Source organism: Rhinolophus sinicus, linkage group LG02 (assembly GCF_036562045.2).
Source record: "Rhinolophus sinicus isolate RSC01 linkage group LG02, ASM3656204v1, whole genome shotgun sequence".
Lineage (NCBI taxonomy): Eukaryota > Metazoa > Chordata > Mammalia > Chiroptera > Rhinolophidae > Rhinolophus > Rhinolophus sinicus.
The window spans coordinates 194,820,273-194,845,597 of record NC_133752.1 but is presented as its reverse complement, the minus strand read 5'-3'; the positions used below and the strand labels follow the sequence as shown (position 1 = coordinate 194,845,597).

General features: G+C 45.8%; 2 protein-coding genes across 2 annotated transcripts; one reads left to right on the top strand and one right to left on the bottom strand.

Moving 5' to 3' along the window:
• The first annotated feature begins 15,064 nt into the window (after positions 1–15,064).
• Positions 15,065–20,209, top strand: NDUFA6 (NADH:ubiquinone oxidoreductase subunit A6). Its single transcript, XM_019734532.2, has 3 exons — positions 15,065–15,235; positions 19,166–19,281; positions 19,999–20,209. The coding sequence occupies exons 1-3, from the start codon at positions 15,097–15,099 to the stop codon at positions 20,128–20,130; spliced, it is 387 nt and encodes a 128-aa protein (XP_019590091.2). The 5' UTR covers positions 15,065–15,096; the 3' UTR covers positions 20,131–20,209.
• A 1,881-nt stretch (positions 20,210–22,090) lies between these two features.
• Positions 22,091–25,282, bottom strand: SMDT1 (single-pass membrane protein with aspartate rich tail 1). Its single transcript, XM_019734534.2, has 3 exons — positions 24,969–25,282; positions 23,365–23,505; positions 22,091–22,323 (listed from the first exon to the last, which is right to left on the bottom strand). The coding sequence occupies exons 1-2, from the start codon at positions 25,152–25,154 to the stop codon at positions 23,368–23,370; spliced, it is 324 nt and encodes a 107-aa protein (XP_019590093.2). The 5' UTR covers positions 25,155–25,282; the 3' UTR covers positions 22,091–22,323; positions 23,365–23,367.
• Positions 25,283–25,325: the final 43 nt, after the last annotated feature.

Genomic DNA, 25,325 nt, shown 5'->3' with positions numbered 1-25,325 from the left:
GCCTTGCTTCTGAGTCCCACTCAGGTCTCTTCCCCGCCCCCGGCAGTGCTGGGGCCTCAGCAGCCTCCCCAGGGCCAGCCCCACCTACCCCTGCCTTATCCATCCTTTCCTGGCATTTGACCCTTCTTGAGAGACGGGTATACTGAGGCTGCCAGGAGGGATAAGTGGGCATAATATGGCCGTAAAGGCCCTACGAACGCCTCATCCCTCCCCGTTTTCTACACTTGGGGTGTGTACAGTTCTTCGTTTTCTTCCAGGGAAGTCCTTCCCTTCTCAGCTCGAGCTGTGGTAGGGCTGCGAGTTTTCTGGAGGGGGCCCGCCACTATCCCTGGGACCTCCTGCCATGAGTGGCGCATCCCTGGCTCTCACGGAGCTCTGACAGGAGAGACCCCCGCCCCGGGCCTTTCCAGGGAAGACCTCACTTACCCGGAGGCTTGCTTCTTCCCACTCTTGACTCTGCGTCTCCACAGAGTGAAACTCAGCTATGAGTAACTGGGAGTCCTTCCCTACATGGCCCAACCTCTCACTGTGTCTACCAAGGGTGCCACGATGGACACCCCACTCCAGGGAAGGAAGGGTCCCCAGCTCTTACCCACCCACCTGGTAATCACAGGGTAGCACTCATCCATCGGCCCCCACACTGGCCTTAAGGTCTCCCCTCGGGTCTGTATGACAAGGAAGAGAGAGGAGGTGGGAGGGAAGGCTGAGGTGACATCTAAGGACTCCGCTGCACACTGTCCACTGTTAATGCCTGCACCTCAGACACCTAAACACTAGCAGGGAGTTGAGGAAAACTTCAACAAATGATAATTGATGTCTTTAGAATGATAAACCTTTGCATTCATGAAACAAGGGTAGGCTCTAAAAAAGGACTGTTCAAACATCGACCTCTAAATCTTGAAAAACAAAATTAGGATACGATAATGCAACTGAAAAATTCAAAGAATAGAAGATAAAATTAAAAAAAATATTTCTCAGAGAGAACAGAAAAGACATCAGGAGGACCAGCAGCTAAATCATATATCCTTCTGAAAGAGGAAACTGAGGCAACAGACTGAGGTGGCAGGGAGAGATGCTAAGTAAATACATTCTTTTTTCATCAAGACAATGTCCCAAAAATGAGGGACCTAAGTTTGCGGAAGAGAAGGGATCGCCAAGTGTCCGTGACAATGGATGGAAAAGATCCACCTCAGGTTATGTCATCAATAAATATCCGAAAAATGAGGATAAAGAGAAGAACCTACAAACTTCCAGATACAAGGAAAAAAGTCTCTTGTAGGAATTCAATATCATCAGACTTTTAAATACAACATTTGAAGCTAGAAGACAGTGAGGAGCTTCAGGATCTGTGAGAAAATTATTTCTAGTCTAGATTCTATACCTGGCCTGTCTTAGTCAAGTAGCAGTTAAGACCTTTTCAGACATGTAATGTCATAAGACAGGAAGCAACTGGGGGGTGCATTTCACCAAAATGAACGAGTAACATGGGCTCCCACACATGAAAGAAGTGAAGCGCTCCCCAGGATGCGATGGGGAAGGGAGATCCCAGGACAGCTGAGCAACTGGCCTCAAGGGCATCCCGTCCAGATGGAAGCAGGAGGATGAGGGCTCCAGGAGACAAGTCTCCATGAAAACGATCACACTGATAAATCACCTAATTTGTCTAAATGTATTGCAAGGAGATTTATATTTGAGAGCTTGGGTGCATTAACTATAGGTACACAGAAAGTAAATTAAAAAAAAACAAAACTGAAATTATACACAAAGAATTATAATCATAGTACACTACCTGACTCAGTAGCAATACTATTTACCTAGTTTTAAAACGCAAACCCTCAATATTGGTCTAATACAAATTATGATATATACAAATTATGATATATACAGATTAGAATGGCTGAAAAAAAAAGAAAGGCAAGTGATGGAGGTGATGTGGAACAACTGGAAACTCTGATTCAATACAGGTGAGAATGCAAAATGGGTACCAGCTACTTTGGAAAGTTGGACAGTTTTTTACAAAACTAAACATACCTTTACCACATGACCCAACAATCCCACTGCTAAGTGTTTGCCAAAGAGAAAGGAAAACTTATGCTCACACAAAACTTGTATATTTTATTTGTAACTGCCAAAAACTAGCAACAAACTAAATGTCCGTTCACATTAATGGACAAAATGTGGTACATCCACACAATGGACAACTACTCAGCAATAAGAGGGAACAAACGACTGCTACACAACCGACAGATCTCAAGTGCATTGTGCAAGCGAAAGACACCAGATTCAAGAGGCTGCATGCTGGAAGTTTCCATTTATATGACAGGGTTGCAAAGGCAAAACTATAGGGACAGAAAAGTGCTCATTGGATGCCAGGGCTGGGAGTGGGTTCTGAGTGAATACAGGAGAATTCTCTGAAGTGATGGACCGGTTCTGTATCTCGGTTACGGTGGCCGTTGTGCAACTATATATGTTTGTCAAAACTCAAAGCATTATACACTAAAAAGGATGAATCTTACTCTACATAAGTAACACCTTAATTTTAAAAAAATGAATAACACAAGTCCAATGTGGGGAGAGGGACTTAAAAGCCAAACGACATCAAAATCAGCAAAAAAGAAAATATGATACTTACAAAAATTTAACAGTTGAAGGTGTCATAACTCGGTTTTAAAAAAGTCTACAATGAGAGAAACTAGGATATAACTGCATTGAAGGGCTCGAGAGCTGAAATGTGTGTGGAGGAGGTGGTGGTAAGCGCGCGGTTGTTAGGAGAGCGGAATCCTCATCTTCCATTGCAGGAATTCATTAATAATGTTAAATCTGAAAAATCAAGACAAAGCAGGACACGCTTTCTATTCAGAGACATGGTGGCCAAATCCAAGGCTACAGCTGGGAAGGCTGGAAGCCTGAAAGATTCCCACCTGGTTCTGGGATCATGGGGAGTGGGGGTGACAAAAGGTAGCTAGTTTTTTGTTGCAAGTCATAAATTTTTGACTCATCAAACTACGTACATGCATATCTTTGTGGATAATAAAACTTTCCAAAAATGGAAATTTGACTATTAATTTTTAAAAAAGGAGGGAAGGTGGACTCGGCGATGTCCAGGGCACACAGGCCCCCTGAGGGCGCCCCACCTGCAAACAGCCACTCCCTCAGGGTATCGCCCACACTTCTCGGTGATGTGCTCACACAGAACATGTCCTCACGGGAATGAGCTCCTCTTCCCAGTAGCTCTGGCCAGGCAGCAGGGGGCCCCAGAGACCGGGAACGTTATTCTGTCTTGTCACCTGTGCTGCCTGAGTCTAGTCACTGTCCCTCCGGGAGCCTAAGTTTCGTCATCTATGAAGAGGGAGCTGTGAGGGTTAAGTGGCGTAATCGGTGGGCAGCACCGGATCCAGCAGCTGGTCTGCAGGCTTCTCTTGACCGAGGGCTGGGCGGGGGGCAGGGGGCCTCTGACATGGGTTCTTGGACCTGGGACATCAAGGAGGGTATGCGACCCCGGGCAGGTGTCCTGCTCACCACCACCCATTCACAAAGGAGTGTTGAACCCCATTCCAGGGCTCCTCACAACATTAGGGGTCACCTGTTTCTTTGGGTTTGTCCAGGCCACAGCCAGCGAGCATGGAGGTGACCATGGAGCCAGCCCACAAGGGACAGAACTCCCTGTGTTCAACTATTTGCCAGAAGCAGGAAATTTCTCCAGAATCCTCACATTCACAGACACACACACGACTGACCTTTTTAGGTCAAGGAGCGTGACCCCTATGCAGGCTGCAGTGAGCCTGTGCCAGCCTCTAGAACCTGACAGGGGCCCCACCTGTGAAGACTCCCCCACAAGCTCATGGTCAGGAGCTGTTTTCCTCACAGACTCCTGAAAATAGTAAAACAACACTCCTGCAGGGAGGAGAAGAAAGACTAGTTCAAACATTTAAAGAAGGGACGTAATTATTTTAAAGGATCAGTATTTGCATCATGCCAGAAGTCGTATCCTTTTAAACTTGCTATGCAGATATTAGATATGAACTTAAAATGTGTGAGGGAATATATAGTTTTTCAAAAGGTATGCAAACAAAAATTTGAAAATCATGGCTGAAAAACATTATTAGGTTATGCAGCTTTTTTGTTTGTTTGTGTGGTTTTTTTAGTTTTGTTTGTTAGGGGAATATGGGGTTCAAAGTTAGACCTGGGTTCCAATCCCAGCTTCACTCTGAAGGTGCAGAGGGAAGAAAGGGGAAAAGAAGGCCAGCCTGGGCGCTGAGCAGTGTGGCCACGCCTGGGGCGGCAGGTACATGGCAGCCTCAGGGGGGCCCCTTGGAGCCCTGGTGGGCAGCAGGGGCCTGCAGTAGCTCTGAGGGGAGAACCAGTTTCCCAGGTCCTGCTGTCATCCCCAACTCACACCAGACCCAGGCCCTTACCTGCAAGAATAAACATGTGCACTAAGCACAGGGATGCGTAGAGCCTGGAAGGAAAGCAGGGCTGTGTGTGAGGCTGGGGTCTCCCGTGCCGCTCAGTGGGGACTGGCTTTCCTCCCAATCCCAGGACCTGCTTCTCCAGGGCAAGTCCAATCACCACTGCGTATGAATAAACCCGGCAGCTGTAACAGGGCTCAGCCTGGGCTCCCTGCTGACTGGCTGCCAGGACTCTGGGCCTCTGGCTACTTCTAAAGCCAGCCTTGGAGCCTGGAGCACACGGACCCACGACCCCTTTCCTCTCCTTTCCTTCCTTATTGTGTACGAGGGTCCATCTCACGTCTCCAGCCAGAAGGTGGACCTGGCCTTGACTGGCCATTCCAGGTGCTCATTTGGTACTGGATTGGCTCTTCTCCCCACAGCCCTCCCTACTCTGCACTGACAGCTCCCACAGCCCAGATTAGAATTCATGTCCCATGACCCAGCCTCCTCTTCTGCAACACTTCTCTTGGGACAACCATAGCATTTGGCACTGCCAGCATAGTGGCACCCTGCCTACACACACACACACACACACACACACACACACACACACACACACAGGCACCACAGCCATGTCCCACCTACCAGGACGGGGCCCTCCATCCCAACCCTGAGTAACAGAGAACCCTATTTTCCCTTCTTCCTTCTCCCAAGTCAGGGTTCCCCTTCCTGGTCATTCGGGACATGGAAACAGGGCCACCTAAACTTTACCTCTCTCTCTGGCAGCACAGACCAAACACCATTTTCAGTCTAAGAAGAAAAGATGGGCAACAGTCAATGCATCACAGAGGCCCGGGATCCCAGGGCTCCTGTACCCCGTGCCTTGCAGGAATGACAACGGGCCAGAGACAGTGGGGAATGGCAAGGACCTCCACCGGCAGGGCTCAGCCAGGGGGTGGCCTGCTGCTCACAGATGGCGGTCAACCTCAGAACGGCCTGGGCTAGCTCCAGGAGCTTGGAAAATGCCCCGAAATTTCTCCCCACCTCAGAGCCCCAAACAAAAGATGGTTTCATGCCCGCAGACCTGGAAAGGTAGGTCCCCGAGAATCAGAACAGGAAAAGGGGGTTGGGATAGGATTAAGGAAAAAGATATACCTTTTTCGAATATTTGGATTAAAATGTCCCCAGGTGTAGGTGGCAAATACAATAGTAAATAATAATGATTAAAAACTACCAAAACTTGAATGTATTTTCCAGTTTATGCAGAATTATGGGAATAATTTTGGGAGGACTGGCGGAAATCCCATAGCCTCCTGGAAATATCCTCTGTCTGGAGTCCCACCGTCAGTGTCAGAATTCCTATAAATTGACACCATTGTAAAGTCAAGGTCTCCAGTGTGAGCTGGACCGTCCATGGGGCCCAGTGAGCCTCGTTGCCCAAGTCAGCTCCCCATTCTCCTCAGGGACTATTTCAGAATCTCTCTTTAAACCTCCAACCCCACCTATGCCTCCTTCGCTTTCAGCAGAGAACACAGGAAGCATTGGATGGGAGTTCCCTTGACTTGCTGCCACCCAACCCACCTATGTTCTCTGCTTCTCACAGGCCATTTCCTCTTCGGGAAGGACGCTGCCCTCTCCTCTCTGAGACTCGCCCCCCAGCCTGTACTGCATCCATCTGGTCTTCTCTCATCCTGGGGGTTTGGGGGTCTCTTTCCTCTCTCACTTGTATATTCAGCCGTTCCTTCTCTTCTGGCTCCTTCCTATCAGCATTTAAACAAATCATGCATCTCTTCCATTAAAAAAAGGTCTTTTCTCTTGAACCCATGTCCCTTCTGCAGCTACGGTCCTACTGTCCCCTACCCTTCACACCAGTCTCCTTGAGAGAGCTGTCCACACTGGATATCGTCACTCCTCTTCACCTCTCCCTCACTGCACAGCCCACCTCAATGTGTTTCTGTCCCCACAAGTCATCTCTCACCAAAGTCACCAATATGCTGTTGGTCCCGAACTCCAGTGGGCCCTTTCCAGGCCTTAGCTCACTCATGTCTCTGCAGGACACTGCAGTACCTGCCTTCCCCTCCTTCATACTTTCTGGGAACACTGCTAGCAGTGTTTAATCTTGGCGTGAGAGAAATTACCAAGCTTTCCCTGAGAGCAGGTTTGCAGGAGGAAAGGAGAGGAAACGAGGAAGGGAGAGGAGAGAAGGAGGAGAAGGGGAATGCCAAATAGAAAAGGAAGTGGAAAAGGTAGGTAGGAGTCAGAGACAATTTTCACCACTTAGGTGGTTTATTGATTGCGGCGTTTCAAGCCTCTTACCAAATACGCCAACCTTGATGACGTTAGCAATTTGCAGAGTATCTTTGACCATATTAGTATCCAGGCAGCCTGTCACCTTCCCTCGGGCTCCAGGACCGAGCCTGAGAAGGGCACTGGAGCCAGTTAAGTCTGGGATTCCAGGGCACACCCCCTCCCTTTCACAAGGACATCTGTGTGTGACATCATGTCTTAGGGGCTTTATGACAGGACAACCTCTCCAACCTTTGCCAGAGAAGTGTGTCATTTGCCTCCGGATGGCTTTAAGTCCCCACTATTCAGAGGCAGCACCTTTGTAGGTATCTTTTCAGTTCCATTCAATGCCATCAACACTGCCTGAGCACGAACAACGTGCCAAGCTCTGTACAAAGTTCTGTAGGGACACAAAGACACAAAAGTGTGTCAGACTCAGTCTTGTCACATAACATAATAAGCATATTTTCTGAATAAAAAACAAGAACACAGCCTGACAATTTCTAAGGGTCATCCATTCATCCAAGAGTGTCTGCTGAGCCTCCATTTTGGGCCAGGAATAATGCCAAAGGGATGGAAACAGTACACAGAGCCTGCCCTTGAGGAGCTTGAAGACATCAAACAGACATCTTCTGATTCAAGACAATAACTTCTACCCTCTCCAAATTAACTAAACAATAATTACAAAACTATGGATGGTTAAAACTGAAGAATGGGGGCCGGCCCGGTGGCTCAGGCGGTTAGAGCTCCATGCTCCTAACTCCGAAGGCTGCCGGTTCGATTCCCACATGGGCCAGTGGGCTCTCAACCACAAGGTTGCCAGTTCAACTCCTCGAGTCCCGCAAGGGATGGTGGGCTCCGCCCCTGCAACTAAGGTTGAACACGGCACCTTGAGCTGAGCTGCCTCCCAGATGGCTCAGTTGGTTGGAGTACGGGCTCTCAACCACAAGGTTGCCAGTTCAACTCCTCGAGTCCCGCAAGGGATGGTGGGCTCCGCCCCCTGCAACTAAGGTTGAACACGGCACCTTGAGCTGAGCTGCCTCCCAGATGGCTCAGTTGGTTGGAGCGCGGGCTCTCAACCACAAGGTTGCCAGTTCAATTCCTCGACTCCCGCAAGGGATGGTGGGCAGCGCCCCCTGCAACTAAAATTGAACACGGCACCTTGAGCTGAGCTGCCACTGAGCTCCCAGATGGCTCAGTTGGTTGGAGCCCAACCTCTTAACCACAAGGTTGCCAGTTCGACTCCCGCAAGGGATGGTGGGCTGTGCCCCCTGCAACTAGCAACGGCAACTGGACCTGGAGCTGAGCTGTGCCCTCCACAACTAAGACTGAAAGAACAACAACTTGAAACTGAACGGCACCCTCCACAACTAAGATTGAAAGGACAACAACTTGACTTGGAAAAAAGGCCTGGAAGTACACACTGTTCCCCAATAAAGTCCTGTTAAAAAAAACAACAAAAAAAAAACAAACTGAAGAATGCCTGAGTTTCACATACACATGAAATATTAACCAATATATGCCATATTGTTTACCATAAAACAAGTCTCAGTAAATCTGGAAAGATTAACGTCGTTTCAGGTATGTTCTTTAACCATAGTAGAATTAAATTAGAAATCAGTAGAAAGGTCCCTGGAAAGTCCCCAAGTATTTGGAAACTAAACAACACACTTTTAATTAATATATGGGTAAAATTAAAAGTCAAAAAGAAAGTTAAAAATTATTTTGAACTGAATGAAAATGAAAAAATATCAAAATTTGTGGGATACAGCTGAAGCAATACACAGAGGAAAATTTATAACACTAAAATATCTATACTGGAAAATAAGAAAGGTCTCAACTCAATGACCTCAGTTTCTACCTTAAGAAAATAGAAATGGAAGAGCAAATGAAACCCAAAGTAAGCACAAGAAAGGAAATAAAAAAGGTCAGAGTGGAAATAAATGAAATAGAAAAGCAACTGAAAAAAATCAATAAAACCAAAAGCTGGCTTTGTGAGATCAACAAAGTGTACAATCTTCTAGATAGAGTAGATTAGGAAAAAAGAAATGAGACACAAATGATCAATATCAAGAATGATGAAGGTGACATCCATGCAGATTCTATGGACAATAAATGACAATAAGGGAATATTTTGACAATATAGATGAAATGGACAAAATCTTTAAAAGACACAAAGTACCAAAGATCATGCAAGAAGAAATATATAACCTGGGTAATCCTATATCTATTAAAGACATTGAATTTATTTACTTTTCCCACAAAGAAAACTCCAGGCCATTTAGCTTCACCAGTGAATTCTACCAAATTTTTAAGGAAGAAATAATATAAATTATACACAAACCCTTACATAAAAACAGGAGGGAATACTTTCCAATTCATTCTGTGAGGGCAGCATTATTTGATACCAAAACCAGACTGAGACTAGCAAAAAACTACAGTTCAACTTCTCTTATACATAGATGCAAATATTATTAACGAAATCTTATCAAATTGAAACCAACAACATATAAAATGGATAATACATCATTACCAAAGGAGTTTATCCTCAGGAATGCAAGGTTGGTTCAACATTCAAAAACCAATCCATATAATTCACCAGATTAACAGACTGAAAAAGCAAAACCATATGATTACCTCAATAGATGCATTAAAAAAATTATACAAAATCAACATCTATTCCTGAAAAAACTCTCAGCAAACCAGGAGTAGCTGGGAACCTCAACCTGATGAAGGACATCTATGAAAAACCTACAGCTAATAATATACTAAACAGTAAAATACTGAATGCTTTACCCCTGAATTCAAATGGAAGTTTTAAATAGTGAAGCAAAAGGCAACCAGATTAGAAAGAAAGAAGTAAAACTGTCTTTATTTGCAGACAATACGATGAATTATAAAATCCTATGGAATCATCCAAAAAGCTATTAGAGTTTATCAAGGTAGAAGGATATAAGATCAATATACAAAAGTCAATGTGAACCTATAACTGTTCTAAAAATAAAAATCAATGCTACTTCTATATAATAGCAATGAAAAATTGAGAATTGAAATTTTTAAAAATACCATTTGTCGTACCATGAAAACTATGAAACACTTCAGGAAAAATCTGACAAAACATGTGTGCGATATCTGTACACTAAACACTACAAGACACTGCCAAGAGAAATTAAGGAACACCTAAATAAATGAAGAGATATACCATGGTCATGGACCAGAAGATTCAATGTATTAAGATGTTAACTCCACTCTCAAAGTGATCTAAAGATCCAGCCATAAAAATCCTAGCAAGCCTTTTGCTGTTGTTGAAATCAATGTGGTGTTTCTAAAATTCATATGGAAATACCAAGAATCTAGAATAGCCATAAAAAAATAAAATAAAATAAAAAAAGCTGGACAGTAATCAAGACAGTATGAGATTGTTGATGTCAAGATAAACGAAACAGAATAGAGTGCAGATATAGACCCATATACTGTCAATTGATTTTAAACAAAGGTGCAAAAGCAATTCAGTGGAGGAAAGCTGGCTTTTCAACAAATGGTTCAGGAGTAATTGGACATCCTTAAGGAAAAAAAATGAACCTTGACTAAATCTAACAACTTATACAAAAATTAACTCAAAATGGATCAGGTCCTTAAATGTAAAACATAATTTAAAAAAAAAAAAATCATAGAAAATCTTCTGGATTTAGGGCTAGTGTTTTTAAATTTGATAGCAACAGCACAATCCATAAAAGGGAAAAAATGATAAATTGGCTTTCAACAAAATTAAACACTTTTGCTCGGTGAAAGACCCTGCTGAAAAGATTTTAAAAACAAGCTACAGAGTAGGAGAAAATATTTGCAAACACATATCTGACAAAAGACTAGTATCTAGAATATATAAAGAACTCTCTAAACTCAACAGGTAAACATGTAACCTAATTGGAAAGTGGGCAAAAAGACATTTCACTAGAGAGAATATAAGACGGGAAATAAGCATGTGAAAGTCTGGTTAACCTCACCAGCCATTAAGAAAACGCCAATGAAAACAACGAGATATCGTACATACCAGCAGAATGGCTAAAATAAAAATGTTGCTGGACCAAATGCAGAAGAGGATGTGGAGAAACTGGATCTCACTCATACATTGCTAATGGGAATGTAAAATGGTACAGTTGCTCTGAAAACAAAATGCTAGTTTCTTAAACAACTAAATATACAACAAACATATGACCCAGCAATTGCACTCCTGGACACTTATACTAGAGAAATAAAGACTCATGTTAAAGATAACTTGACATACAGCTTGAAACTGGTAGTAGCAAGGACTGACTGTAAAATTCTTTTCACTGTATACCACATTGCCTCTAACTCCATAGAGGATATTTACTTTCTGTATCATGCTGCCCTTTCCAAATTTTCCAAAATTGTTGTTTTTAATAAGGAGGATTTTTCTTTTCTTTTTTAAGGTTATGAGAACAAGAAGCTATCATTAAAATACACTGGACTTTAGATATTTGAAAAATCATCAGAGACCATTTTTCCAACAGTTTTGAGATCTATTAGGTTGGTGCAAAAGTAACTGCAGTTTAAAAGATTAAAAATAATTGCAAAAACCGCAATTACTCTTGCACCAACCTAATAACTTACATACCATAAAATTTACCTTTCACCCATTTAAGTGTACAATTCAATTAATTTTAGAATATTTACAAAGTTGTACACGATCACCACTAATTTTAGAGCATTTCCATCAGCCTAAACAGAAATGTCATGCTGTATCCACTCATTTCCATTCTCAGCCCCTACAACCACTAATCTACTTTCTACTTATATAGATTTGCCTTTTCTGTACCCTTCACAATAAGTGGAATTATCCACTATGGGTTTTGTGTTTAGCTTCTTTCACTGAGCATAATGCTTTCAAGGTTTATCATGGCTGAAGAGTATTCCATTGTATGAATATACCACATTTTGTTTATCCACTTTTTTTCTTGTCCATCCAGTTGATGGACTTTTGTGTTGTTTCTATTTTTGGCTATTGTAAATAATGCTGATATGAACATTCACATACAAGTCTCTGCGTGGACAAATGTTTTCATTTCTCCTGGGTAGCTACCTAGGGTGGGAATTGCTGGATCATGTAGTAAGTCTATGTTTAACTTTTTAAGAAACTACCAGACTGTTTCCCAAAGTGGCTGTACCATTTTATATTCCCACCAGCAATGTACGAGGGTACCTACTTCTTCACATCCTCACCAACACAATTGTCTGTCTTTTTTATTCTAGGCATTCTAGTGGGTGAGAAATGGTATCTGATGGTTTTGATTTGCATGTACCTAATGACCAATGATGACGAATGTCTTTTCATGTACTTATTGGTCATCTGTTATATCTTCTTTGGAGGAATAGCTATTCAAATCCTTTTCCAATTTAAAAAAATATATATATTTTTGGGGGGCGGCCGGATGGCTCAGTTGGTTAGAGCGAGAGCTCTGAACAACAGGGTTGCTGATTCGATTCCCACATGGGCCAGTGAGTTGCGTCCTCCACACTAGATTGAAGACAATGAGCTGCCACTCAGCTTCCAGAGGGGTGGCTGGATGGCTCAGTTGGTTAGAGTGCGATCTCGCAACAACAAGGTTGCCGGTTAAATTCTCGCATGGGATGGTGGGCTGTGCCCCCTGCAACTAAGATTGAAAACGGCGACTACACTTGGAGCTGAGCTGCGCCTTCCACAACTAGATCGAAAAACGACGTGGAGCTGATGGGCCCTAGAAAAACACATTGTTCCCCAATATTCCCAATAATAATAATAATAAACAATGTGGGAGTATGGTTTTAAAATATATATATATATATATATATATATATTTTTTTTAGAGCAGTTTTAGGTTCACAGCAAAACGGAGTGAAAAGTACAAAGAGTTCCCACATGCCCTTTACCCCCTCCACACACACACACACACACACACACACACACACACACACACACACACAGCCTCCCCTACTGTCAACAGCCCTCACCACAGTGGTACATCTGTTAGAATCAATGAACCTACACTGATACATCACTGTCAACCGAAGTCAATAGTTTACATTAAGGTTCACTCTATGGGTTTGGACAAGTGTATACTGACGTGTATCTAGCATTGTGGTACCATACAGAATGGTTTCACTGCCCTAAAAACCCTCTGTGTTGAACCTATTCATTCCTTCCTCCTCCCAGTCTCTGCCAATCACTGATCTTTTCCTGTCTCCATAGTTTTGCCTTTTTCCAGTGCATGATATAGCTGGAATCACAAAGTAGGTAGTCTTTTCAGATGGGCTTCTTTCACATGGTTATACCCAGTTAAGTTTCCTTCATGTCTTTTAATGGCTTGATAGCTCATTTCTTTCTAGCACCACAGAGTATCTCATTGTCTGCATGTACCATAATTTATTCATTAACCTCCTGAAGGACTTCTTGGTTGCTTCCAAGTTCTGGCAATTATGAATATAAACATCCATGTGCAGATTTTCTGTGGACACAAGTTTTCGATTTATTTGGGTAACACCAAGGAGTGTGATTGCTGGCTCATATGGTAAGAGTATGTTTAGTTTTGTAAGAAACTGCTAAACTGTCTTCCAAAGTGCTGTATGATTTTGCATTCTCACCAGCAATGAATGAGACAGAGTTCCTACTACTTCACATCCTCATCTGCTACTTCACCTTTGCTCATTTTTCATTTAGCTGTTTTCTTTTAATCGTTGCAAGAGCCTTTTATATAGATACAGGTCCCTTATGGAATATATGATTTGCAAATATTTTCTCCCAGTTTGTGGGTTGTTTTAGAGTTTTTTTTTGTTTGTTTGTTTTTATGAAAAGGAATATTAAACACTAAATTCCTGATAGTGGTTACTCCTGGAGGAGGCAGGAGTATGGACCAGGTTAGAATTACACAAGTAGATATAAGTGCTATGAGTGGTAGAGCACATACTCTGGAGCTAGCCACCTGGGTCTCAACCTAATGCTGTCAAGTAACTTAGTCTGTACCTCAGTTTTCTCATCTGTAAGATGGGTAAAACAGCACTTATCTCACAGGTGTGTTGTGAGGCTTAAACAAGTGTATGTGCTTGGAGAACTTACAACAGTGGTTACCAGGTACATAGTATGCTTCATAGAAACCTTAATTATATCACCATTTCTTAAGTTGGATACTGGGATTCAAAAGTTGCCATTTTATTATCATGCTTTATCATTTATATAGATAGATAGATAGATAGATAGAACTCCATTCAATGTACAGATACATTTTAAAATAAAGGGAAAATAAAATCAAAATGTTTAACCCTTTAAGATGGGAAAGACTGGGCTAGATGCAGAGCCATACCCCATGCTGGCTCCAGAGTCCAGAGCTCAGCTCAGCCCTGGCCCCCCTGCTCCTTCCCCACCACTCACAAGGTACGTGTCAACTGCACTTTCAGAAAAGACCATGAACTTCAGGCAGGAATCGGAGGGGGGAGAACTTAACATAGCAAGTGACCTCGATACCACCTGTTTCCTCACTTGTAAAATGAGGATGCTAACAGTACCTACCTAATCAATGAGATTTAAGAAGACTAGGTGCATCGCCTGTCATGTCGTTGTTAGTTATTTTCCCTTCACACTTCCAGGCTCCCCTTCATGTTCAGAGATAACCTCAGAAGAAAAATGCCAGGGAAGAGATACCCAGAATGGACGATCTAAGGCTCTTCGCAGCTCCAAAATTCTGGGTGGTTTTTCAGAGATCCAGAGTTTCGGATGAACATGTCTTTGTCTAAAATGGAGCTGCTGAGATAAACCGACCTCACCGGGCTGTGGAGAAGAACAGAGAAGCAAAGGCCAGTAAAGCGCTTTCACATCCATACCGCGATTCGAAAGAGTTGGCTTATAGAAACAAACAAAAAAAAGTTGCAGGAAATCCGCAGAGAGGCCAGGCCGGCGCAACGGTACCCCAGGAGCCATTATCTGCCTCAGCCGTCACCTTGGGGCCCGCGGCCCGAGCCCGGGGAGTTGACCAAGGCAGCTCCGCGAGGCCAGCGGGCCAAGGGGCGCAACCACACGAGCGCCGCGGGCAACTCGCCGGCTGGACGCTGGGAGACCAGGCAGCAGCCCACGGCCGAGGGTCAACTCCAGCGACCCAGCGGCCAGCCTGAGGCCCGAGCGCCCCCTGGCGGCGCCGTCGGCAACGGCTAGGCCGTCCACCGCGCGAGCTTTCGTTTCCGCAAGTGAGCTTCCGCAGCCCCCACCAGCCGATCATCTCCCACAGATAGAGGCCTCCTGGCCAATCAGAGAGCCCCAGAGCCATCCTCCCGCCCACCCATGAAGCTTGGGGGCGTGGCGCTCAACCTTAGCCAATGAGAAAAGATTGTCAGTCTTCGGCCGCATGGGTTGGGGGGTAGTTTCTATAGCAAGATGGCGGCGAGCGGCCTCCGCCGAGTTGGTGCTGCGGCCAGTACCTCGGTGAAACCCATTTTCAGCCGGGACATGAACGAGGCCAAGCGGAGGGTGCGCGAGCTCTACCGCGCCTGGTATCGAGAGGTGCCGAACGCTGGTGAGAGGCATCGGCGTACGCGGGGCCCCGGAGGCAGCCACCCAAGGTCGTAGCCGTGCGGGCCTCCGATTCTCCCCAGCCGAGCTGAGGTCGCCAACTTGGGCAGAGGAGACTCCGCGTGCTTCAGGGGAGGAGGGTCACCCGAGCCTTGGTGGACCCGACCTGGCGGTGACGCCGGGGTCAGACCAGCGGTGCCCAGCATCCGTACTGCGCTTCTAGGCGCCCTCGGAGCTTTGGCTCCCATATTCCCCCTTAATTCTTACTTAAACCCTGGGAGGGAGGGGAAGGATTGTCAATGACATACTTATAAGGGAGGGAACTGAGGCACCGTGAGTCTCTAAGTGACACATCCAAGGCCCAGAGCTAGCCCGGAGTGGATCTGAAAGCCAGGGTCAACTCCAGCGTTCCAGAATATACTTAGAGACTCCATAGGTTGTATGTATAAGCAAAGTGGTTGTAGGGCTTGAGCGATCATCTGGTTCCCACATCCCTCACACAAAAAGAAACTGAACCAGAGAAGGGAAGTGACTTTCCCAAGGTCATCCGTAAGTCAGTGGTTCCTCTTCCAGAACCCGCCGCAGTGAGATGACCTCCCCTGCCCACTTCAGTCTCCCAAGCCTTGCTCCCTATATTCTACCTTAGGAACCCCTCCCCCCACCCCCAGCTGGCCTGCCCTCTACTACTTCAGAACCCCTGCAATCACTTAGATGTCAGAGAACCAATTTGTACACCTGATGGATTAAAATATAAGTTCTCGGGTGCAGAGACTTTGTTTTCTTATCTTGGCATCCCCCAGTGCTGCCCAGTGTACCTGATGAAAGGTTGGGAAAAATCCTTTCTAAACTGTCAAGGGCAGTACAAACGTCAGGCACTGGATATTTTCTTTTGTTTTAGGTGTTTTAATGTAGACCATCACCACTACTCTGAGAGGGAAGGTGTTTTTAGGCATGCTGAGGCAGCCTAGCATCCGTCAGGGCTGCCCTTTCCCTGCCTGTGTGTGAAAAGCAGTAGAGTCTGGTTACTGAACTTGCTTCCAGGCCCTGCTCCAGGGCCTTACTGGCTGTGACCTTCAGCAGGTTATTTCATCTTGCTGTGCCTCAGTTTCCTCATCTGTAAAATGAGGATAACAATAGTGCCTTCTTCAGAGAGTTACCATATTAAATAGGTTTATATAAAGTGCTTAGGATAAGGCCTGGCACTTAGGCACTCATTAAATGTTGGCCGCTACTATTGTTATTATCATCGTTGTTACTTACAGGGCTTACCTTAACAGGAGCCTCCTTGCAGAACCCAGTGCTTTGATGTATAGGAACTGTGACTGCGCCAGCATTCCTGTCCTCAAGCTGACTTTTTGAGAGACTGTTGATGACCAGAACGTACATCCACGGGCTGCTATGCAGGGAGCGTGAACGAACTACTTACTGGTTCAGGGCCTGCAAATTCAAACGCCTCCAGGGGATTGGTGAATAGGCGTGGGGAGTGACAGTAGCTAGTGTGTGTAGTGTGTTCAAAATTCAGATGTTTCAAAACAATGTTTGCCTAGCAAAAGACTTCTGTGAGTGACCAGAACCCTTTCTTGTTGCTGGGAGGACTCAGGTAGGGAACAGTTGGAATTGATTTACTCGTTTCTTAATAGCAACATTTGTGCTGGATAATTCTTTGTTGTGTGTGGGGCTATATTGTGCATTGTAGGATGTTAGCAATATCCCTGGGCTCTACCCACTAGATGCCAGTAGCACTCTTCCCTCTAACTGTGACAACCCAAAATGCCTCTGGACATTGCCAGATGGTCTATGTGGGGATAGGTGACAAAATCACCACTGGGCTGAGAACCACTAATTTAGACCAAGGAGCATTCAGCAGGCTATAGCTTAGACTGTTCCTGTTTGCCTTCCCACTGCCTTTCTCACTGGTAGAGGGATGTGTTCAGGGGGTTATGATGGAAGGACCCTAGGATAAAGCTATGGCATTTGTCTCTAGAAACAAGGGGTCTTCTTAACCTGGGAGGATGGCCATTCAGGGATCTGACATTGTAAGCAGAACTTTGCATTTGTACGTGTGACAGTTTCCTAAGCTGCATGCACCCAGTGCCCTGGAGTGTGGTTCAGGAGGTCCTGAGGACTGGGAAGGATGGGCACCAGCTCCCCTAGTGCCTGGAGGCTCCTTGTTTTCTTCTCCCAAGGTTGGGCAGGAATCTGACACAAACAAGCAGGAAAGGGCAGGGGAAGATCCCTCCTATTTCTTTCCTTAAAAGAACACCAATTGTAAATTTTGAAACAGTAAACAACCTGGATCCCAGGCCAGAGTTGGCCAGGGGCCAGTGGTGGACTTGAGGCAATCCCCCACAGTGCTCTAGGCCTGACTCCCCTGAAGCAGTAGACGCTTCATTCCAGGATCCATATTAGTTTGCATTTGTTTTTGTATCTCTTCGTCTTATCCCTTTGCGTGCTGTTTTCTAAAACTCCTAATATGATACTAGTGTTTGACCAACTCTCTGGAGGGAAACCTAGATTTATGTTTACCGTTTCCCATGTTCATTTTAAGCTACCAAAGTGAAGGCAGATTTGGGGAGAGATGTGTATAATCGGCTCCCTGTGAGAGGCTGTTGCTGCTGGTTATTGAGTCCCTTCTACTGAGTGATTACCTATAAAGTTGGGATGCACTTTCTCCTGTTCGGTTTCTGCTACTGTGTCTTCCATGGTTGGATCCGAAACATTGCTCTCTGCAGCATGCTGTGGTATTTCCCTCAGCAGAAGCTTTATGTTGCTATCTGCTATCTGTCAGTAAGTTCTGAGAATAGTTACAGACTTATTGTTGATATATGCAGTCACTGACTCAGCCCATAGTGGTTTTCAGATCCTTCTGTAGACCAGAATGGACATGTCGCAGGAGCGACAACACAAGGCATCCTCAGCAAAGGAGAACATGGTCTCCTTCCCCCATCACAATGCTCACGCTAGCCTGAGAGCCTTGTTTCTGCTGTCCCCTCAGCCTGCTGTGCCCCTTCTCTATCCGTATCCCACCTACCACACCAGGCCACGTTCCTGCCCTTGCTGTCACCAGCAAACCCACTGGAGGCTAACCGCCAGCGGATGGGGTTACAGATGACTAAACCCGCATTTTCAAAGGACATCATATGCCTCATCTGAAGTCCCCAGTCAGAGTCTGCGCCACTATTTTAGGCACTTACTTAATCAGGGGTTGCTAAATACTGTGATTTTGTTTGAATTCATGGATGGCAGTCCCTCCGATTAGAATTGAAGACCGGGAGAACAGGTGCGGCATCAACTCCTCTCCCCTTCCCCCAGTAACCTAATGTGGTGGGAGTTGCTTGCTGGATTGAAGCCTTCCCTCCCTGCACAAACCCTCAGCAGTCTCCCTCAACTCCAAGTTTGTGTGGTGCACAAACCTATACCCCATCATTTTACCTTACTTTTGACCCATCATCTTTTGCCAAATGTTCCATATAATAACCTAACATTTATTGAGAGCACGCCAGGCACTGTTCTGAGGATCTCGCGTTGTCTCAGAATCCTCATGACAGCTCTGGAGTTACATCCGCTATTAGGACCCTCGTTTCCCTCGTACTTGATACATGCACTCAGGCAGAGGGAAGCAATGTACACAGCATCATACGGCTGAGAAATGAGAGCTGGGGTTTGAACTCGGGTTCTTACCCTTGAACGATGCTATCCTGCCCTTCAAGTGCAGTGGTCTAGTCTCCCCAACAAAATGGAAGCTCCTCGAGGGCAGCTGCCATGTCTCATACTTCTTCACATCCTCAAGCACCTCGCTTAGGGATCAGTCTCACCTTGGGTGAGTGGAGTGAACGGGCAACCTCTAAGGGTTCAATGAATATCCATTGACTCAATTTCTTAAAAACGTGTCTTAACCATATCATTTCTACCCTGAATCATGTTTTCTCTTTAGTGAACTTATTCCAGCTAGACATCTCTGTGAAACAGGGACGGGATAAAGTCCGAGAGATGTTTTTGAAGAACGCCCACGTCACAGACCCCAGGGTGGTTGATCTTCTGGTCATCAAGGTAACTCCCCCTCCCGGAGCGACTCAGAAGAGCAGTCCGCTTGTCCAGAGCTTTTCAGTCTTCCCATATGAATGTTTTTGTCTCCAAGTTTGAAAAGCAACTACTGGGCCAGCAACTGGTGCTTAGTGTCTCAAAGGAACAGTTGAACTTGGAGGTTATCTCCTGGTTAAATCGACTGTAAGATTGTTCAAGAGAAAATTCACTGGGGCTTGCATTTTATAACTAAAAAAAGATACAGAGAGGAAAGTTTGAACTCGTCTTGAACCTCATCCCTAGAAGTCAGTGCTTCCCCTGGCGGCCAGTTGGCCGAGTCCTGTGTAAATGGAGTCAAATCCTGGCCCTGATTCTGTCTCCCTAGTGAGTCACACTGACATCAGTGGGAGCTGTAGCATGGACCAGTAAATGACCTGGAAGAAATGTGAAGCAGAAATACAAGTTAAGCCAGTCAGGTGAGGCAGCATGGGGAGCGGCCTATGGACCTGTAGGTCTCTCCTCTTAGGCCAGTTAGCCAGCGTTAAAGACTATTTGAAAGGCCTCAGAGATCATTTAGTCCAACCACCTCCTTTTCCAGATGAGAAACTGTGGTCTAGACTGAGTACCTTCCTTCCCCACGGGCACTCGAGTCAGTGCCAGTGTGGAGAATAGCATCCTGGCCTTCAGTGTCGTGCCCTTGCACTCAACCACTTTGACTGACAACCTCTCCCTTCACTTGTGCAGGGAAAGATGGAACTGGAGGAGACGATTAACGTGTGGAAGCAGCGGACACATATTATGCGGTTCTTCCATGAAACAGAAGCGCCTAGGCCAAAGGATTTCCTGTCCAAGTTCTATGTTGGCCATGACCCATGAAGTCACTCAGTGGAAAGGTGCATGTTGATATTTAAATCCTTTAGAGCACAAATAAACTCAATGTATGATGATCACTTCATGACAGGATCCCATTGAAGCAATGGGAAGCTCTGTTTCTGCAGTCTCTCTCACTTTTTGCGTGAACAAGTGGGGCAGGGGTATACACACCACCTGTTCTTTCCCTTTTCCTGAAGTGTGGTGTTTCCTGTAAATTAGATTGGATTCTCTTTTCTCAGAGCCTCGCATGTTAGTAAACAGGAACGATGAGGCCATCTGTTCTGAAACTGTCATACTAAGTCTGAGGCTAGATGACTTCGTTAATTTAGCTGTGTTTCTACAGCCTCCGGGATTGGATGGCAGAGTGTCATAGCCCAGATTAGCAGAATTAGCCGGCTCTTGCTGTTGGAGGGGGTCAGAGCAGCGCTAAGGCACAGAAGTAAAGCTGACAAGCTGGGCTATCTTTCCCTGGATTTTGAAGAAAATGGCTGCTCAGAGGCCTCGCCCCTCTATCTGCAATAAACACAGGGTCCTTACAATGAAATTCATTTCCTACTCACTTAGGCTCCCTGCTAGGGACACAGCTGTTCACAGCACACAGAACAGAAACATTCCAGCTGTTTTTGCAAATGGCTGTAGCTCTAAAGTGACAGAATAAATGTTGACCCAGGTTAAAGAACTGACCTCTGCTTTGGATGTTAGTCTTCTCTGTTCCTTCCCTGGACAGTGTAACTGCTGGAGAAAGGGGTTCAGTCACCCTGAGCATTCCCCAATTTTTCAGTACCAACAACCCCTTTATCTTTTCACCTAAGGAACCCAAGTGACAGACCCATTCTAATAATCATATTTTCAAGTAGTTTTAAATGAACAATCAAAGCTCTTATGATTGGCATGTGACAATTAGCCCGTGTTACTCAGCACAAAAAAAGCTTGAGGGTTTGGTTAGCCTGTGCAGCTTTACTGAGGAAAAAGCGCCACAGGCAGTTCCTGTGAAGCTTTTGTTAATAATGAAAATAGGTCGCAGGCCCAATAATTATGGGTCCATAGGAGGCCTGGAGATCCCAGGTAGTAAATCAAAGGCCTACTGGAGAAAGGACAACACAGACAAGAAAGAAAGGGTAACAGCTAGAGCAGGGGTGTCCAAACTGCCGCCCACGGACCAACTGTGGCCCATGAGCCATTGTTAATTGGCCAGCAGCAAATTCCAAAAATATATTTAGTTTACTTAAATAAACCAGGTGAGGCAATACGTACTTCACCTCGAGTGAGTGGCCCGGCTGTTCGTGTATTTTACCGCATATGGCCCTTGGTGAAAAACGCTAAAAAACGTTTGGGGGCCGGCCCGGTGGCTCAGGCGGTTAGAGCTCCGTGCTCCTAACTCCGAAGGCTGCCGGTTCGATTCCCACATGGGCTAGTGGGCTCTCAACCACAAGGTTGCCAGTTCAATTCCTCGAGTCCCGCAAGGGGTGGTGGGCTCTGCCCCCTGCAACTGAAAATTGAACATGGCACCTTGAGCTGAGCTCCCAGATGGCTCAGTTGGTTGGAGTATGGGCTCTCAACCACAAGGTTGCTGGTTCGACTCCCGCAAGGGATGGTGGGCTGTGCCCCCTGCAACTAAAATTGAACATGGCACCTTGAGCTGAGCTGCCGCTGAGCTCCCAGATGGCTTAGTTGGTTGGAGTATGTCCTCTCAACCACAAGGTTGCCGGTTCGACTTCCGCAAGGGATGGTGGGCTATGCCCCCTGAAACTAGCAACGGCAACTGGACCTGGAGCTGAGCTGCGCCCTCCACAACTAAGACTGAAAAGAACAACAACTTGACTTGGAGAAAAGTCCTGAAAGTGCACACTGTTCCCCAATAAAGTCCTGTTCCCCTTCCCCAATAAAAAAAAAACAAAAAACGTTTGGACACCCCTGAACCAGAGCCTACTCACACTGAGGAACTGCGGCCATCAGTCATACATAGCTGAAGTGTATTATGTTTATTCATCATTTGCTTGGTGCTCATTGGACAGCACATCTCGGAACCTCCCAGAGCCTGGGAATCTGGGCTGTGGTCATGAACCATGCGGGAGGCTTCACTGGAGTTAGGAGGCTGAGGGCCTTCCCGGGGCCCTTCTGCTGACAGGCAAGGAGGAGAGGCTGCGAGCATCACCATTTCCTAACTCAGGGCTTCCCCATTTACTTCTCCATGACCTGAAGAAAGGAAAACAGCTGTGAATTGGACAACAGAGCAGGCCTTTATCCACATACTGAGAATTCCACAGCGTGGTTCTACCAAACAGGAGACAGGCAGTTTTGAGTACGTTTGATCATATGTTTACTGAGCATGCACCCCAGACCAGGCACTGGGGGCCCAAAGGTAGAAAAAGCATGTTCCCTGCCAGCAAGCAGGTCAACCTAATAGAGTCTGGGGTGTATATATATGTTTAAGGACATAATACTGAGTGTCACAAAAGAGGTACTGGTCAGTCAGAGGAATGAGTGGTCACTTTCAAATGGAGGAATGTGGGAAGACTACATTAAAGAATCGATGGAAATAAGACAGCAGTGGGACACAGCCTTCCCAGGGGGAGGAACAGGGAGCCAATGCCTGGGAGTGAGAGCCTGGGCAACTCAAGAAATGGTGAGTACTGGGCATAGGTGTGTGGTTGGGAACATGGAAAAGGCTGGAATAACAGGTGTGACCAGATCATGGCAAGCCTTGAATGCCAGACTAAGGAATCAGGAGTGACCTTATCGATGACAGTAATGCAGTCACACAGCACAAGTCAACACAAGAAAGCTGAATGTGTCAGGCACGGGGGGCAGGGCTCATGGGCACTGCTGACCAGGCCTTGGTGCCCATGTACAGGCTGTCTGGTGAGGATCTGCAGTTTGTGCATTTCAATGTGGAGCACCGAAATGAAGCTGTCTGAGGTGGGTGTGCAAGGCATATTAAATTGTCGAGAAAATTCGGGGATGGAGAAAGAGTACACAGAGCAAATGAAAAGGCTGGCTGGAATGCAGTGTAGCTGGAAGAGATCCCAGTGAATTTTAAGTCAGTAAAGACAGTTGCCCTCGTCCAACAGAAAAGGCACAATAATATTAGCCACCAAGGGAGTCAATTCATTGAAGGTCTGTACTTCCACTTCGAGTGTCCAGATGGTGCTTGCTACCAGGCCAAACTGCATCACAGTTCAGACGCTCCAACCCCCTTCCTGCTCCTGGTCCACACAAGGGAATAGCAAGTCTTACCTGTTAGTCGTCGTCGTCATCGTCCTCTGGAACAAAAATGTCATGCTCTTCAAGTAGAGCAGCAAAGTTCTTGCTAATAAGAGTCCCGACGTAGAGAAAGGGGATCACGATGGAGAACACACGGAGAAGGCCAAAGGACATCTGCAGAGGGTCAGAGCAGTGGCTGTGAGCTCCAGAGCCCACTGTGGCAGGACTGCAGACGGCCTGGCCCTCTCAGGGTCATTCCCTCCTATAGACCCCAGACCCATCATAAACAACTTGGTTTTAAAGTCCTTGGGAAAATTCAGAGCAAGAAAAATAGATAAAGTGACTTTAGAACCATCAAAGTGGATTCCAGAAAGAAAAGTATAAGGCACTCTAGACATCAAAAAATTCAGGTACAACCTGGTAATTACTTGCAGATACCTACAAATAGGTGAGAAAGTACTAAGAGGACTGGACTGTGGAAATAAAGTTCAGCTCTACTTACAGACACTAAATACATGGAAATGGATTACAAAAAGATGTACAGCAAAAGGATATTCTACACAGTTCTTTAATAGGTTCCCTGGTGACAGAAATTTGACTTTGCCACATTAAATTTTAGAAACAGGTATATTCTGAAAAGTGAGCATAGTCTTCACACTGCAAGACTAGCTATTTAGATGGACTGGGGAGTTTCAGTGAAATCTCAACATTTTCTCTTGTATTTTCCTATGGAGTTTCAAAAAAAACCCACAACTTTTTTTCAGCTATGCCTTTTTATAAGGCATGTTCTTCCCCAACATGGACCCTGCACCTTCCTGCTTCTTGCTCTGAAAAAACCCAGAACTCACTTGTCTGCGAGCTCGCATAAGCTAGACTAGCTTTTAAGAATTTTTATTTTGTAATTCCCACTCCTGGAGTCAAAAAGCAAACTTGTTTGGTATAAAGGACGATTTCCGTTTTACTTAGAAAACCCCAAGGGTACTAAGGACATGTGAAAGCATTCAGTGGTGGAAAAAACAGGATCTGGTGGAGGTTGTACCAGCAGGAAACCTGGATTCCAGGACCTAACTCAGCTGCTAGCTTTGGACACTGGCTTCACCACTCTGGCCTCTGATTCTCTATTTGTAAAAGAGTGATTGTAATAATCCCCTGAATACCTCAGGACTGCAAATCACATGATTTAAGTACTAGGTCAAAACTCATAAAAAATAAAGCCCATCTCAAGTACACTTCATTGACAAAGTCCTCCCATAAGTCGTTATTTCATCCCAAGATCTCTGAGGTAGACAGGGCAGAGGTTACATGACTTGTCTATACTGGATGCATAATTCTGAGTCTTCGTGCTCCAGAGATCTAGGCACCGCGCTCACGATAAACTAGTGCAAAACGCTGTCTTTCTCAGTTCTTGCCCCCTATCTTCAGTCTCCATACACCCAACTCAACATCCGGATCTAACCCGAGCATTTCCTCCCACCTGTCAAAATTAGCAGCGTATTAACGCAAAACTGTCCTAGAGCCGGCTTCCTAAGACGGTCGTTATGATTCGCCACTATTCCTATCAATCAACGTCGACCCGCACACAGTCCCCACCATGATTGGCCTCGGCCCCTTCACCCCGCCTCCAGGAAGACACTCACTTTCACTGGTTTGGGCAAAATGGCGCCGCTGCGAGTAACGATGACTGACCTCGACGGTACCAGGCTCCGACCTGAGTCGCCCCGTCCAGCAGAGAGATCGCCATCTTTCTTCAAGCTCGGTCCGCTCCGAAGAGCCCCGGATCGGACGGGTGCCAAGGCCAGCCAGCGAGCCGCTCTGAGCGCCATCTCCCAGCTCCGCCCCTACCCCCGGCACCCGGCACCCAGCGTCTAGCCCTGGTGACGCCCTCGGGAAGAACGCCGCCCCAAGCCTCGCGAGGCTTTCGGGATCAAACGCGAGGTCCAGCCTCACACTCGCGCAGTTCGCCTAGTTCTTGTTGCCGTGGGAAGGAGGCATTT